Here is a 17,791-nt window from a genome sequence, read left to right as displayed (position 1 = left end):
TGCTTAGGCGCACGGCCGCGTCTCTCTTCACTATTTAAAGGGCCAGACACAGGAAGTGTCTGGGCCCCACCTAATGACTGTTTCCTGGCTCGAGCCCTATATAGGGCTGCTTCGTTCATTCTGCCTTGCCTTGCATCGTCGTTGGTCTTCACCCTGGAGGCTCCTGCCTGCCAGGGCCCTTGTAAGGTCTTCTTCTCGGAGCTCTGCACCTTGATGTCTTGTTCCATGTCCACGTCTTCGCCTGAGGTCCACGTCCAGGTTTCTTCAGCCTTCGTCTTGGTGTTCCTGCCTTCCTGGATATTTCCTTCCTACTCCATGCCTCGTCTCTGCTCTTGAGCCTTCTGGTACCGGTAGGGCGGGAGTCCCTCAGATGCAGTGTTCCTGGGTGGGCTGCCTGCCGGTGGACGGTTGTCCTGTGCTCCTGAGCCGTCTGGTCCTGATGTGTCTTCCTGTGCTGTCCCGCTCCCGTCGTGGTCCGTGACCAGCCTTGGGGCTGTGTAGGGCGCGTAATGGACAGGGTGGTCCGCGACTCAGTCCCGCGGGTGGCCTGAGTAGGGCGCCCTGAGAGACAGTGCCAATGTCCATGCCTTGTCTTGCCCTCCCTTGGATGTCTTGTTCCTGGATGCCGTTGCATCAGCCATGTGTCTTGTTCCTGGATGCCATCGCATCAATCCACAGTTACGTCTTCATAGCCCTGGTGTCATGTCTTCAGCCAAGTGTCTTCGTTCCATGTGATGCCGTTGCATCAACCACAGTGTCTTCGTGTCAAGGCCCGTCTGCCCTCAACCTCAGGCCAGGCCTGCTGCTCCATGCTGCTCGCAGCAGGTCCGAAAGGACCCGGAATGGTCGGAGGACCATTCACCTTCCAACATCCTCGGATGTTTGGCCTTGGGAGCTTTCCGGCCTGGCAGAGGGTAGAGTGTCCAGCCATGCGGAGCCACCGTCAACCCTTGGTTCGGCCCGGGACAGCCTGGGTCAGGCTGAGGCCCATGGGCACACTAAAACCACCATTCTCAACAATTGCTCCATAAAACTGTATTTTATTCCATCCAGGAAGTTTATCTCTCTAGCATGCCCTGATGTTTCACTTACCCAGTCAATATTGGGATAATTCAAATCTCCCATTACTACTGCACCATCAATTTGGATAGCTTCCCTAATTTCTTAGCATTTCACTGTCCGTCTCACCATCTTGGCCAGGTGGATGGTAGTATATTCCTTTCACTATACTCTTCCCCAACACACAAGGGATTTCTACCCAAAAAGATTTGATTGTGCATTTAGACTCATGCAGGATGTTTATCCTGTTGCACTCTATGCCATCCCGGACATAAAGCACCACACCGCCTCCCGGATGCTCCTCTTTGTCACTGCGATATAATTTGTACCCCAGTATAGCACTGTCCCATTGGTTATCCTCCTTCCACCATGTCTCTGAGATGCCAATTCAGTCTATGTCGTCATTCACTGCTGTACATTCTAATTCTCCCATCTTACTTGTTAGACATCTGGCATTAGCATACAAACATTTCAAGATGTGTATTTTGTTTGTATTTTCATTCTGCTTTTTAATTGATAGGGATAAATTGGAATCTTTTAGCTCAGGTGAGTTTTTAATTACAGGCACTTGGACTACTTTTCTTATTGGAACCTCACTGTTTGGATGCCCTATTTCTAATGCATCATTAGTATCCTTTGAAGATACCTCCCTCTGAACCATGCGCTGCTGAGCGACTGTTGGCTTTCCCCTTTGTTCTAATTTAAAAGCTGCTCTATTTCCCTTTTAAAGGTTAGTGCCAGCAGTCTCGTTCCACCCTGGTTAAGGTGGAACCCATCCCTTCCGAAAAGACTCCCCCTTCCCCAAAATGTTCCCCAGTGCCTTACAAAACTGAATCCCTCTTCCTTGCATCATCGTGTCATCCACGCACTGAGATTCTGGAGCTCTGCCTGCCTTTGGGAACCTGTGCGTGAAACAGGGAGCATTTCAGAGAATGCTACCCTGGAGGTTCTCTATTTCAGCTTTCTACCTAAGAGCCTAAATTTTGGCTTCTAGAACTTCCCTCCCACAATTTTCCTATGTTGTTGGTGCCCACATGTACCATGATAGCCAGCTCCTCTCCAGTATTGTCTAAAATACTATCTAGGTGACGCGTGAGGTCCGCCACCTTCGCACCAGGTAGGCATGTTACCAGGCGATCCTCACACCCACCAGCCATGTCTACATTCCTAATAATCGAATCACCAACTATGACGGCTGACCTAACCCTTCCCTCCTGGGCAGTAGCCCTGGGAGACACATTCTCAGTGCGAAAGGACAATGCACCACCCTGAGAGCAGGTCCTTGCTACAAGATCATTTTCTGCTGCACCACACTAACTTCTGCTTATTAGTTGCCTTACTGACTGACTATTTAAAAATACACACTAACTTCTGTTTATTAGCTGCCTTACTGACTATTAAAAGCACAAACACACTTAATAATATACCCCAATTGTTTACTTCTCCCCAATACTTTTAAAAATTCCCAAGCAAAACTTATTGATTCCTTTCAGCCACCAGCAAGGTGATCCTCTCCTCTCAGTGCTCCCATGGGGTTTGAAATTGGCAGTAGAGGAGAAGGGCACAGATAGGAGTGACTTATCTGATGAGCAGGGCCAGTGCTAGCAATTGTTCTGCTTTGTGCAAACATTTTCCGTGGTGCCCCACCCCCCTCGGGCTGGTATGAGGGGTTCAGCCACCATAAGCGAGCCATCGTGCCACGCATCCTTCTCCTGCTCCCTCCCCCCTGCTGATTTTCTCTCGTGGGCCTTCCTGATTGGGGTTCAGAGTAGAAGCTGGGTGCGAGTGCACACGCAAATGGAAATGGGCCTCTCTGCTGGCCGCAAGCGGCTTGCACGTCTCTCCTTCTTCAGCTTCTAGTGGCCCCATGGCCTTTCCTGCTGTCACTGGATTGCCACCTCCCCAAGGTGTGCTGCCCTGAGCAAATGCACGGTATGCACACCCAGTCGCAGCAAACCTGAGCAGAATGCACGAGGAGGGGTGTAGAGCAAGTTAAGAGAGGAGAGGTACTGAGGTGCTGCAGACTAAAGGCATTTATAGGTGAGAAAGTGAGCTCGAACTGTATGCAGGAGTGGATAGGGAATCAATGCAGTGACTTCAGAAGAGTAGTTATGTGAGCATAGTGACTTTGATGAAAGATAAGTAATGCAGCTGAATTTAGGGCAGATTGCAGTGGAGAGAGATGGCTCACCGGGAGATCTGTGAGGAGCAGGTTGCAATAGTCTAAATGGAAGGAAATGAAAGAGTAGATAAGGGTTCTGGTAGTATGTCAGAAATGAAAGGACAGATTTTGGCAATGTTATAAAGAAGGAAATGACACATTTTAGCAATAGGAATGTTTTAAATATACATAGAGAAGAAAAGAGGAATTAAAGAGGACTCCAAGGTTATGGGCTGATGGGACCGGGATGGCAACTGTGTTATCCACAGAAACAGAGAAAGGAGGAAGAGGGAAGGTGGGCTTGGGGGAAAAATACAGAGCTTTGTCTTGGTCATGTTGAGTTTAAGGTGGTGGCAGAATATCCTGGCAGCAGTGTCAGACAAGCAGACTGAGATCCAGGACTGGATTTCTGGTGTACAAAGGTAGATTTGGGAGTCATCAGCATAAAAATGGTATTGAAAGTCATGAGAGGAAATCAGAGCACCAAGGGAATTAGTATATAGTGAGAAGAGAAGAGGACCCAGGACAGAGCCCTGAGGCACACCAATGGATAGTGGAATGGCAGTAGAGAAGGAACCACCAGAGGAAATGCTAAAAGTGCGATTGGAGAGATAAGAAGAGAACCAAGACAGGAGAGAGTCCTGAAATCCAAGGTGGTGATCAACAGTGTCAAAAGCAGCAGACAGGTCAAGGAGGATAAGGACTGAGAAAAGACTTTTTGCTTTAACCATAAACAGATAATTAGAAACTTTGGCAAGGGTTGTTTCAATTGAATGTAGAGGGCAAAAACCAGACTGGAATGGATCAACAATGGCTTGAGATGTAAGAAAGTCAAGACAGCAGTGGTGAACAGCACATTTAAATAGTTTGGAAGTTAAGAGAGAAGTGGTATGATTCAGCACATTTGAAGGCAGCAGGAACAATAGCAGTGGAGAGTGATAGATTGAGGATGTGACAGATAGAAGGGATGATGGCAGTGGAGATGGAGCTGAGGAACTGGGTGGGGACAGGTCAGAGGAATAAGTAGTGAGTTTGGAGGAAAAGAGAAGACAAGCAATTTCCTCCACTGTGACTTCAGGAAAAGAGGAGCAAGTGAGAGAGGCTAGGTGATGGGTAGAGGAAAGAAGTGGGGGAGAGGCTGGTAAAGGTGAAATAGTTGAGAACTCAAGACTAATTTTGTGAATCTTGTCATGGAAGTTCTCAGCCATAGACATGGTAGGAGCACAAGATGGCACCGGCCATCCATTGCTCCTACCATGTGACAGGGGCCGACCAATGGTACCGGTAGCCCCTGTGACATAGTTAGGGCAAAGGCTATCGGCACCATTTTGAATACCGGCAGCTGACAGCCCGAGTGCAGGAGATCGCTCCAGGACCCCTGCTGGACCACCAGGGACTTTTGGCAAGTCTTGGGGGGGGGGGGGTCAGGAGGGTGGGAGGTTATAATTAATTAAATTTAAAGGGTTGGGATGGGGTTTTTTTGGGAAACAAATACATATGTAACTAATGAACGGATCGGGGTCCCCCGAGAACGGATGCAACGGATTTGGGTCCCGACGAATACGAATACCAAATGGGACAAATCCGTCCCTGCTGCACATCCCTACTAAATAATGATCACACTAGCCAAATATATAAAGATATATAAAATTAGTACCTCGATTATATTCAGATTAATGGAGTCGGTGTTGTTTTTGTCTAGAGTTTTGAACACTCCTGAAAAACACAAAACAATTACAGTTATGTGCACTTCTTTTTCCTCATATATGCAAGCCAGACATTGGAGATACAGCTTTAGTTTTAGTATCTTTCTTGTTTTGTAAATGTGCACTGCTTTGAATGGCCTGAAAGAACCAGAGAGTTGGTTTAGAAATATTTTAAATAAATAAATAATCATGGTAGAATACTTACAATATCTGGTATTCAGAAGTCTTCTGTATTTCTCCAGGTAGGAAGGGTTTACTGAATACCAACAGTATAACACTAGTTGGCCCATCCTCCCTGCCCCTTTCCTATTTCTTTTACATATTTAAATCCAGCATCCCCCCAGACCTCCATCCACCTGCTGTCTCAATGGCCCATACCCTACCACCCCACCCCTTTGGATGCTTCCATCTCTCCCCCTCCCCCATACCAAAACAAAAACCTACTGGGAACAATGTATAAGTACACCTGCTCCTGGCACTCCAGCACTGAAGCAGCACTGGAAGTGTAAGATACTCACCAGTTTACAATTTCAGTACTTGAAGCATAAACTGCATGGAAATTTCTGCTTCCAGCACTGCTATTGACAGAAGTAGTGCTGAAGCGCTGGGAGTGGCTACGTTTAGATAGGGAGCAGGCAAGTTTTGTTTTGTATTGGAGGAGGAGGGATGGCAGGGTTCAGGGTTGTGAAAGGTGTGGCATGGGCCATTGGGACTGTGGATGGATGGGAAGGTTCAGAGGAGGAAGCTGAATTTAAATATGTAATAAGAAATGGGGAAAGGGTGGGGATGGGGGGGCTGACTGCAACACTTTTGACAAATTTCTGAGGGGTATGGAGGGTGGGAGGTGCATGGCCTGACAGTGCCATATATTAAAATTGGTGGTAGAAGGGAGATAAACCGTTTTTTAATTTGACAGCACTACTTACTCCTGGGAGAATTCTGTGCAAAAAAATGTAAAATTCTGCGCACAAAAACTTAAAATTCTGCAAACTTTATCTTGGTCAAAATAACACAATTTACATGACAGTATTTAAGTAATTACATTTTAAATTAATACAGAAAAAGGTTTTCTCATTCCACTCCACTCATACGTCGCCCGTATGACATAGTGAGGGCAAAGGTAGCGCCGGCGCCATTTTGAATATTGGCAATACGGCCCGCGTGCAGGAGGTCGCTCCCGGACCCCCGCTGGACTTTTGGCAAGTCTTGTGGGGGTCAGGAGGCCCCCCCAAGCTGGCCAAAAGTCCCTGGGGGTCCAGCGGGGGTCCGGGAGCGATCTCCTGCACTCGTGACGTCGGGTGCCAGGAACCAAAATGGCGCCGGCGCTACCTTTGCCCTGTCATATGGTAAGGGCAAAGGGCCACCAGCACCATTTCTATTAACGCAGCCGTGGCCCGAGAGCGGGAGATCGCGCCGGGACCCCCCCACTGGACCCCAGGTAATTTAAAACATTTTTGGGGGGTTTGGGAGGGTGGGGGATTTGTTTTAAAGGGTCGGGTGGGTTTTAGGGTTGTTTTGGTGTGCCGGTTTTCCCGCCCTCCCCCCTCCCCCGATTTACGATTTTTTTGACGATAAATCGGGGGAATTGCTATTGTATCGCGGCTCTAATGATTTTTGACGATTTAAAATATATCTGACGATTGTTTTAAATCGTCAAAAAACGATTCACATCCCTAATACAAAACCTTATGCTACCATCTGGTTTCGACACCAACACTATGGTTGAGAAGCAATTACTGTTCGACTCCTCTATCACTCCAAGCCAGAGCATTTCCTTCACTTTGGTCTCAATGATGCAGCACCTGGCCTCAGAAATCCGATAAGGTCATTGCCACACAACTCCAGGAGGCATAATGATGTCATGCTACACCAGATTTGTACGATCTAGTAGGTTCAAGAAGATCTCCTTGTTTTATTTCTTCAACTGTTTTAAGTCAGTTGTCTGTGCGGTGGACAGCTGCTCTCCAAAAGGAATCTGTGTTTGGTCCACTTCAGGTCTGAACCCTGGACCAAACTCTTCCTCTTGTACCACTCCACACACCTGTGGAACCCATTTCTTCAGAAGATCTGAGTTTTCTTTTATCTGGCTGGGCTATTTTATAATCCATGGGCCATGTTTTCTCCAGCATTCCTAGGATTCTTGACAAAGGGCTAACAACTTGCTTTCCAAAGATGAGGGGAGGACAAGGACATAGTCCCCCGGATCATACTGTTTGGACCATGGGGTGATTGTAATCTCAGGCTTGGGTAGCCTGAGCCTTCTCCAGGCATAGTCGAGCCATCTCTCCAGCCTTTTTTAGGTGATCCTGCACTTAGAGACCATAGTCAATGAGGTTCTGCCCATGGTTCCCTTCATTTTCCCAAGTCTCACAGGCTATGTCCAAGGTTCCTCTCGGCCTCCTCTCAAACAGTAACTCAAAAAGGGAAAACCCCCATTGAGCTCTGTGGTACTTTGTGAATTGTGAACAGCACATAGGGTAGCATTGCCTCCCAGATCTTGCCATCTGCATTTGTTTGAGCGTCTGATTGAAGCGTTCAACAAGGCCATCAGTCTGCTGATGATAAATGGAGATATGCAGTTTTTACATTGAGCAAGGTGCAGATTGTTTTCATTACCTTGGATATGAATAGATGTCCCTGATCCTTCAAGATGTCCTTGGGCAGCCCAAATCATGAAAAAACATCCATTAGGGTAGTCACCACCATGGGGGTCTTCATATTCTGTAGTGGTACTGCCTCCGGATATCTTGTGGCATAGTACAAAATGATGTGGATGTACTTATTTCCTCAAGTAGATCTCTTTAGTGTTCCCACAAGGTCCATGCCCACCCTTTCAAAAGGGGTCTTGATTATATAGAAACATAGAAATGACGGCAGAAGAAAACCAAGCGGCCCATCCAGTCTGCCCAGCAAGCTTTCACACTTGTTTTTCTCATACTTAACTGTTACTCTTTGGCCCTTAGCAACCTTTTGGTTCCAATTCCCTTCCACCCCCGCCATTGGACATTATGGGCATTGGTATGAGAAGTGCAACCTATATGCCACCAGACTTTGTGATTTGGCAGGTACGGGAGGAGCGGCAATACAACTGAACCTGTTTATGTAGGCCTGGCCAATAGAAATGTGCCAATATTTTCTCTTGGGTTTTTTCCTCCCCCAGGTGACTCTCCTAGAAGGTGGCTGAGTGCTAGTTGCATGACCTCCCTAGTGATATGGTTTGTGAACTAGTCAATGTTCTATCAATTTCCCCTACATACTGTTGCAATATAGTTCGTGGGAGGGTCCTGCGAGTGTCCTCACTCACCCAATGCTGCCTCAGCCTTGCTGCCACGCCCCGCAATAGGAGAGTTGCTGCTGATGCTGCCTACTTCCTGTGTGGCCTCTCACCCATCCGATGCTGCTCTTTCTTCTTGTGTGGTCTGAAACGCCGCCAACATTCTCCTAGGTGGGGCAATGCTTCCCTAGGTGCGCATGTGCACCTCTGTCTGGAATTTAAAGGGACCGCTGCGGGAAAAACCCTGCGGCCCCTCCTGATGTCATTGCTTTGGGCCTTTAAAAGGCCACTTCCTCCATTGTTCCAGGCCTTCGTAAGGTCTTCGGATGTCCTATGGTTTTCAGTCCTTCAAGGTCTCCTGTTTTATGTTGTCTTTTGTTCCTGGTCTTCTGGTTCCTGTATCCAAGTCTTCGTTCATGTATCCAAGTCTTTGTTGTCTACGAATTGCAGGAGTTAGCAATCTGTTATTGTTTGAGGTAGTTGTGGGTGGATCCTTGGGCCGGTGGTAGATGACCACACCCCCAGGGGAAGATCCCGAGAGGGACCACCAGTCAGGCTCAGAGTTTGGAGACAGACACACACTAGTTCTTTTATTAAACAGTATATTGAACTATCAGAGGTGGCAGTAGTGAGCTGGAATGCCCAGCTGGGCTGCAGTCCCTCAGATACTGGAACAGCGATCCCTGGAGACTGAGCTGGAGAGAAACTGAAATATAGTGAGAAGGCAGGGTATGCAAAGTTCATATACCGAACCAGATGGTAACACTCACACACTGTCTCACAGAAGCCCAGGAGCTGGAAGGTGTAGGCCCTCGAGGAGCGAGTACCTATTCCAGGGAAAGCTCTGAGAGAACGATGGTAACTCACTAAAGTAGTTAGGCAGTGAAGACTTCCAGGCAGAAGGGAATTCAGCAACACATCCGGGAACATAGGCCCTTGAGGAGTGAGTACCGGTTCCAGACTGACCTGAAAAACAAGGCCCCCGAAGAGCGGGTACCCCTGTTAAGTCCGAGGAGGCAGAGTAGCTCAGAACGAATCCGTATCCTTGTCCTTGTCCTTGCTAACTCGATGTGTTAGCAAATACTGAGACCTTAAATATCCGTCGCGGGTGACGTCATCTTCGGTGGACGCCCCCAAGGTTCGCGCCATTGCCAGTACTTCTGTTGGGGCCATGCTGCACTGCGCGCGTGCCCCTAGGCCTCTCAGGAACATGGCGGTTTGCAGCGTGGAGCTGATCCGGGGATGCCGGAGGACCTCGGCAAGAGGACTCCGCGGCAGCCAATCTTCCCGCAGACGAAGAGGAAGGCGCCAACGAGGTGAGGAGGGCAGAGAGAGGGCGTCGGGCACCGATGGACACAACAGTTTTCCCCCCCCCCCCTTCAAAGGGCGACTTCCTCTTCGGGTACCAGGCTTAGGTTTTGAAGGATGCACGAGATGGAATTGACGAAGCATCTCCTTGTCCAGGATATTGGTCTGAGGCTCCCAAGAGTTTTCTTCTGGGCCGAAACCTTCCCATTTTAGAAGGTATTCAAACATCTTGCCTCTTTTATGAACATCCAGGATCAGTGATCTTGTATTCAAGTCATCTTCTGCATTGATGACAGGTGGATCTTGAGTCTTGGAAGAATACACTGAGATGTAGTTGTGGATATCAGCAGCGATGGATGAGCTGCTGGGGACGTCTCTGAGATCTTCAGTGGAAATGGCGAAGTTGGGGAATGTCCAAAGCCCACTTCAAGTTGAAACACAATAGTGGATCTTCTAATTTGATGGAGGGACTCCTCGGGTCTTCCACTAAACTTCTGAGAATGAAGTTGCCTCCTGTCCTAAGTCCACTAGGGCAGGAGTCTGAACTGTCATTGGTACATGGGTCAAAGAGACTGGGAGAGAGAGTGGAGGAGATGTCGCGGTATGGCCTAAGAACAGTCCTCCTGCAGGACGTAGGCCCGTCCGTTTCCCGGATGAATGGAGCATGTAGAAATATCATGGCCGGGTTGACCAAGTACATGCAAAGTCCGCACTTCTTCCGAATTCTTCTCTCCTTTGAAGTCAAGCTCCATGACTAAGTTGCATAGGTTCATCTGTATCAGCAGCAGGGATTACTGGAACTACCTGAGGTGTAGAGACAGTACTGGCCTGTTTCAACCTGGGTAACACCCTAGGCCGGAGTTCCTTCACCTTGTCCCGGAGTCGTTGATCAATCCGAGTAGCTAAGGCTATTAATTCGTCCAGTGAGTCAGGTGTTTGGCGAGTGGCCAGCTCGTCCTTCAAACGGTTATCCAGGCCTCTGCAGAAGAGAGTCTTGAGACATCTGGGGTCCCAGCAAAGTTCTGCCGCAAGAGTTTTAAACTCAATAGCAAATTCATCCAATGATCTGTTGCCTTGCTTCAAGTCCACTAAAGCAGAACCGGCTACAGACATACGAGCAGGGTCATCAAAAACGGATTTAAACAAGTCCATAAATCCTTCTATGTCCTGCAAAATAGAGTCCTTGTGTTCCCACAAGGTGGACGCCCAAGACAGGGCCCTGCCATCCAAATAAGAAAGGATGTAGGTAGTCTTGGAAAGAGCTATAGGAAGTAGAGACGGCTGTAAAGCAAAGCGCATGCAGCACTGGTTCAAAAAGCCCCGGGTCTTCTGGATTTCTCCAGAAAAGCGGATTGGAGCTGCCAGTGGTACAACAGTCTTCAAAGTTACCTCCGGTGACTGACCTTCTTGGTTGGAGGCTTTGCCTTGAACCTTCGGTGTGTGTAGCTGATAAAATGCTGCAGCAAGTTTCTCCAAGGCGTCTTGTTGCTCCACAATGCGCTGGGACAGGCCAGGTATGGCCTGTAACGCACTCAGTTGTGCCAGATCCATGGAGTTAGCAATCTGTTGTCTATGGATTGCAGGAGTTAGCAATCTGTTATTGTTTTTGGTAGTTGTGGGTGGATCCTTGGGCCGATGGCAGTTGACCACGCCCCCGGGGGAAGATCCCGAGAGGAACCACCGGTCAGGTTCAGAGTTTGGAGACAGACACACACTAGTTCTTTTATTAAACAATATATTGAACCACCAGAGGTGGCAGTAATGAGCTGGAATGCCCGATTGGGCTGCAGGCCCTCAGATACTGTAGTTAGGCAGTGAAGACTTCCAGGCAGAAGGGAATTCAGCAACACGTCCGGAAACATAGGCCCTCGAGGAGCGAGTACTGGTTCCAGACTGACCTGAAAAACAAGAAGAGAGCGAGGCCCCCGAGGAGCGGGGTCCCCTGGTAAGTCCGAGGAGGCAGAGTAGCTCAGAACGAATCCGTATCCTTGTCCTTGTCCTTGCTAACTCAATGTGTTAGCAAATTCTGAGACCTTAAATATCCGTTGCAGGTGACGTCATCTTCGGGGGACGCCCCCGAGGTTCGCGCCATTGCTGGTACTTCTGTCGGGGCCACGCCGCTCCGAGCACGTGCCCCTAGGCCTCTCAGGAACATGGCGGTTTGCAGCGTGGAGCTGATCCGGGGACGCCGGAGGACCTCGGCAAGAGGACGTCGCGGCAGCCAATCTTCCCTTGGACGAAGAGGGAGGCGCCAACGAGGTGAAGAGGGCGGAGAGAGGGCATCAGGCACCGACAAACACAACAGTCTTCAGTCCAAGTCTTCAAAGTCCTGTTTGAGTCTTTGCCGCTGGTTCAAGTCTTTGGAGTCTCTTCCAAGTTCCTAGTCCAAGTTCCTGAGTCTGAGTTCTGAGTTCGAAGTCCACATTCCTGAGTCTTTTCATGGTCTCTGGAGTTCTTGTTCCAGCTACCTGCCTATTCCAAGTCCTGAGTCCTCATCTTTTTCTGTCCAGCCATATTCCTTTTCCAAGCTCTGCTTCAGCCTCCATCATGTCTAAGTCTTCAGCATTATGTCCAAGTCTCTAGCGTCTTGTCCATGTCTCCAGAGTCACCTTTGAGTTCTCTGCCTCCATCTGTCCTCACACTCAAACCACTTTCAAGTAGCAGTTCGAAAGGGCTTTCAGAGTGGATGGAGGGTTAACCAAAGACCAGCATGGGTTACTGGTTCTCAATTCCTGGAGCATGTTGGACGTCCAAGTGTTCCTGTTCCAAGCCAAGAGTCTTCCTGTGCAAAGTCAAGAGAGTTTCCTGTTTCAACCAGCTCGTGCCTAGATGCACTCGCCCACAAGCAGCATGAACCATGGCCAACCCTGGGGTTGTGTCGGTCGCATCGCAACACAGGTGCTCATGCTCTTGAGCACCCATCCGTGCTCACAACACATACTTTCCTTTGTGATTTGGTAAAGTAGGTACCCTTTCATTATCAAATACAGAGGAATAGAGTCTGTAGCCTGCGCTCCAGGGACTAGCTTTCCATCCAACCTCTGTATGCTCACCTCTGGGCCTACCTGAAGCTCCCTGGGTCACCTCCCTTTTTCCACTCAAAGGGGCCAGGTATGACATTCATGGGGAAGGCAGAAAGGAGCCATTTACAAAGCACTCCATCAACTCTCTCCGCTTAACCTCCAAATACCATTTAAAAAACACACCTCCACCAGACCTATTAGAGAGTCCTACAGAGATTCACTACAGGTTCCTCCTGCCAAAACCTTTCACCATATGACGCTTAGAGACAGGGCTTTCTCTACAGCAGGACCTACTTTGTGGAACTCCATCCCACCAGAACTGAGACAGGAACCCTGCCTTCCTACATTTAGAAAAAGACTAAAAACTTGGTTATTTATGAAAGCCTTTCCAGATACCAATTGAACTTTCTTTCAATCCAAGCAACTAAGACCTCCCCTAAGTGTAATCAACAAATTCGACAACTCCATAATACTCTTTCTCTTTTAAATTGGCAGGTTTATTACATTGTTGTTTCTTTTACCTCATTGTTAATTTTCTCTATCGCTTTCTTTACATTCCAAGTTGCATTATGTCCCTGTTTTATTGTAACTGCTATTTCCTCTTCTATCACATGTTAATGTTCTAAGTATTTCTTCTTTTGTCACACCCTGTTAATTGTAAACCGGCATGATGCGACTCCCATCGCGAATGCCGGTATATAAGAAATGCAAATAAATAAATAAAATAATTTGTGCCAAATTATGCAGGACAGGGGAGTGGGGGGGGGGGGGCTTTTCCCGGACCCTGAGCAGCTTTTGTGTTAAAGAATCTTATAGGGGTTTAAGAGGGTAGATAGGCTCACAGGCAAGGCCCTTGGTGGAACAATGATTCAGGCCATTTAAGAGGCTCATATTCAATGCTACTTAGCCTGATAAATGGTGATTTATCAGTCTAAGTGGTGGCAGCCGAATATCTGACTCCATTCAGCAGTCCACAGCTGGATAAGTACTTAACCGAATAAGTACTTATCTGGCTAAGTGGTGGGTGGGAAGTGAGCGCTTCGGGGAGGAGTTACTTATCTGGTTAACTTAGCTGGATAAGTAAGTTAACTGGATAAGTTAGACCCTTAATTTACCGTCAGGACAATACTATACACCTACTCTCAAGCTCATATAAATCAGTTTTTTTTTTCATAGATTCATCTAGCTTCAATACTCGCCGCCTTCCGCTATATCATAATCCGGACTATACTCCATGCCTTACCCCACATCACTTAAAATAGTTGATATATGTTATACAAGTTGTATTTTTTGCTGTTGATTTTTAACTTGTTTGATGTCAGTTGTTTTTCTTGTTTGATGTTAGTTGCTCCCAAATGTATTAAGTTGTTGTATCTGTAAACCGGAGTGAAGGCAGCTAGCTAAATTCCGGTATATAAAAGCTTTTAAATAAATAAATAAAATAAAATAGACCTGTTCAATAGTAGCAATTTTTTCAAGAATATTCAGCAGCATAGCTGTGCTACTGAACATCTCTTGTAAATTAGCCAAATAAGTCTTTTCCAGCTAATTACTTATCCAGCTGTTTTTGAATATCGAGCCCTAAGTCTATAGTTATCTAGCCACATGAGGCTGGATAATTTTAGACCTGCTGAAAAATCTTATTCAGCTGTCTCCTAATAACTCATTCCTGTCCCATAACACCCCCAAAATACCCATTATTTATCCAGCTAACTTTTAGCCCTATAATGACTTCTCCAGCTACAAATTAGCCAGATAAGAACTGGGGATATTTAAAACTCGGCATTATCCAGCTAAATTGTTTTGAAAATTGTCTTCTATAAATCTTAATTTTTTTAATGTCTTTGTTTAGAAGTACAATCTACTGAACAAAAAGTGTATATTCATGGGTAGACAATATTTAAAAATGTCTTTTGCCTTGTATTATGACATTCTAACCTTAAATAGGATAATATAGAAGTAGAAATTGAATTAAAACAATTAACTGTGAGGTGATACAGCTGGAAAGCAGTGTACTACAGCATTACAGGGACCTCAGTCACTGTGCCTTTTTAACAGCTAATATACTAACATTTCATAAGCCAAAATTGATAGAGATGGAGGTTTTAGGGTGATGAGCTAGTACTTTAATGTATGAAGAAAAGATGTGAGAGCATCTCACCCATGTTCACAAACTTAAACAAAAGCAGCCCGCTCTGTCCTTTACTTTTATCTCAGTTCTTCATCTCTCCTTTCTGTTTCTCTGCTGTCATTTTCATATTATCTTTCCTGTTTCACGCCAGAACATTTTAACAAAGTATAGTAAAATCCACTAATCTAACCTCTCTAAATATTTTCCCAGCAGCTACTCACCATCCCACAGGAAGCACTGCAGTACTTCAGCCAAGTCAGCACTACTTGCTACATGAACAGACCTAATGACTATCAAAGGGATACCCTGGGTGCTGGCCCCATAGCTCAGGATGTAGCACTTTGTGCTGCAAATTTGAATTTTCATTTCCACTGGGGCTGTTCAGGCTTGAGTGCGCCACAGAAGTGCTATGCTCAAGCTTGGGAAAGGAGGGAAAGCAGCTGCTGCTAGTGCAGCAAACTCTGCTGGTCAGTAACAGTGCCGAGGGTGCATCTCAGAAAAGGTGCCTCTCCAGTCCTTGGGCTAGCAAGTGTGTCGTGTGCTACCTGGGCAGGCATGGTAGCAGAGATGTTCCAGGGGAAAAAATGTGGCTAAATGACAAAAAAAAAAAAGGGGAAACTCTAAACTTACAATATAAGTCTCCTAAGGGAAAGATGTGGAACTTAACCGATATACACTGGACTATTGAACTCAAGGTGCTCCATTTCGGGTCTTATTTTCAAAGCCATTTAGGCACATAGAACTCGGATTATGTATGCAAATGGCTGTTATAAAATAGCCCTAGGCTCAATGTATGTAAAAGGATGCACAGAACTCAATTTTGCACAAACTTTTATGCACACTGGGGAGAGATATTGTGGGGTGTGGAATTGGGACTTAGATGTATAATTTTTAATTTTAAAAAGTATGTGGATTAATGTGCCCTCTAAAGATTGAGTATAACTTTGTGCAAGTTATTCTGTAAGCACCAGGCCAATTATCCAAGCATTTTCAAAACAAACTTAGAAGTTCACTTTGAAAATGTGGGGTAAAATCTCAATGTAAAATGTACACGCAGACTTTACCCAATGTGCACAGTGATAAAATTACCCTCCCTATGTGCATGGGGACAGGTTAGGGTATTTTTTTTTTTTTTTGGTTATTTTGTCACAGGTTTCCTCCTGAGCTTCCAGCTCAATTATAACTGGCCTCTGTCGGTCTATGCCATTCATCTGCAACTACCAGGGGTTTTTACTCCTATTGATATCCCCTTTCCAATTCACTCAGCCCAATCATATCAGCAACAGTCCTCAGCTGAGTGCCAGACACTAATGTTCCTTCTGGAACCCTGGAACTATGTGCTTTAAGTCTGATCATTAGGTGTTGCCATTGCATACTACCTGGGACATCCTTCCCCCAATAGGTTTTGAACACTGCTTCTGAAATATCCTCTGATCTGGTCAGTCTGGGAAAATGAAGCCCATCTCAGTACTCAAACCCAAGCCCTCTGCATTACAGTGCACTACACTTGCCACCAAGCCTACCAAGTAGATAGTTTAAAAAGTTATCATTCTCAGCCATAATAGATACTTACGGCATGCGTTCTCCAGGCGAATCAAGCAGTTTAGGAAGTCATCAAACTCAATCTGGTACCTATTATCAGCATATCTGAGGGCAACCAACTGAAGCACTTGATTGTTGAGCTGAAATCCTAACAAAAATAAATCATTCCACTTGTAAACAATCCAGCAGAGCTAATAAAAAGAATCAAATGAATTCTGAAGTCATTGCATATAAACTATTCACTATAGGCTATATAAAGAACATAAGAAATGTCATATTGGGCCAGACCAAAAGTCCATCGAGTACAATATCCTGTTTTCAACCCTTGTCATTCCAGGTCACAAATACCCAGTAGAATTGCAAAAAATAGACTAATCCATGTTTTTCATAACCAGTGATAAGCAGTGACTTTCCCAAGTCTACACAGCTGATAATGAGTTATGGCATTTTCTTCCTAGAATGTGTCCAAACCCTTTTAAAAACAGTTACACTAACTTCTTTCACAATATCCTCTGGCAACAAATTCCACAATTTAATTGTATGCTGAGTGAAAATACACTATCTTCGATTTGTTTTAAATGTGCTATTGTGGAGGCACCCTTGTTTTGGTTTCTATGAGCACAGGATGTTCTGTGTGGGGGAGATCATGTAATTTGTTTGTTTATTATTTCTTGATGAATCACATTTTGTTACATTAGTAAAACAAAGTGATGTACAAATCAAAATATAATATATAGCTAACAAAGTAAACCTAGTTAAAACAAATTAATGTCAATATCAAAAAAATCAGCAGGTGAAATAACAAACCGTAAATTGCAAAAGCAATCATAATAAAACAGTACAACAGTAAAAACAAAATAAAAGTAAAATGCTAAAATAGGCCATAAAATTGTAAGATACTAACATAAAGTAATGATAAAATAAATAACACAGATGCTAAGTGGAATTAATGGGAGGTTAAGCTTGCAGAAGAAGATGAGCCTTCAGAGTCTTCTTAAATTTAAAATAATCCTTTTCTAGGTGGATGCTAAGTGGCAGAGAATTCTATAAATAAGGAGATAAAAATGAAAAGCACATTTCCCTGGATCTCTTAACATATATTTCTTTAATCAAGGGTATCAATAAGAGCTCCTGCAGGGAATGGAGGAGTAGTCTAGATAGAGCAGCAGGCTACAACCCAGAGAAACCAGAGTTCAAATCCTGCTGCTGTTCCTTGGGGAGGTCATTTCACTCTGAGGTAGAAAACTTAGACTGTAAGCCTTCTGGGGACAAACAAATACCAACAGTACCTGAATGCAATCCACATTGAAGTGGCTGAAAGGCAGAATATAAACATGAACAAAGAGAATAATAAGGAGAGATTACAGAAGAGAGTTATAACGGGGATCCCAGAGTAAGGCCTTGAAGGTTAAGCAACCAGTTTTAAATTGGATGACTCATCAAGGAGAGAAGCAACATGGTCATGGACTAACCAAAGATAACCTTTGTGCCTGTGTTCTGTTCCATTTGAATATGTTTGATTTATATAGAGGAAAGGCCATGTAATAGAGCAGTACAATAATATAATCTAGAGAGGACAAGAGGGTG

The 17,791-nt window shown here is 45.7% G+C and overlaps 1 protein-coding gene across 1 annotated transcript in view; it reads right to left on the bottom strand.

The window, feature by feature from the left end:
- Window positions 1-17,791, bottom strand: part of CAPN9 (calpain 9) — a 306,745-nt gene that overhangs the window by 9,444 nt on the left and 279,510 nt on the right. The window contains exons 18-19 of the mRNA XM_029594190.1: window positions 16,236-16,352; window positions 4,878-4,936 (exon numbers count right to left, since the gene is read on the bottom strand). Of these exons, the coding sequence (XP_029450050.1) occupies window positions 4,878-4,936; window positions 16,236-16,352 (176 nt within the window). The remainder of the gene's footprint in view (window positions 1-4,877; window positions 4,937-16,235; window positions 16,353-17,791) is intronic.

This window comes from Rhinatrema bivittatum, chromosome 3 (genome assembly GCF_901001135.1).
Source record: "Rhinatrema bivittatum chromosome 3, aRhiBiv1.1, whole genome shotgun sequence".
Taxonomy (NCBI): domain Eukaryota; kingdom Metazoa; phylum Chordata; class Amphibia; order Gymnophiona; family Rhinatrematidae; genus Rhinatrema; species Rhinatrema bivittatum.
The sequence above is the reverse complement of the archived record's forward strand: the minus strand, read 5'-3'. Positions and strand labels throughout refer to the sequence as shown.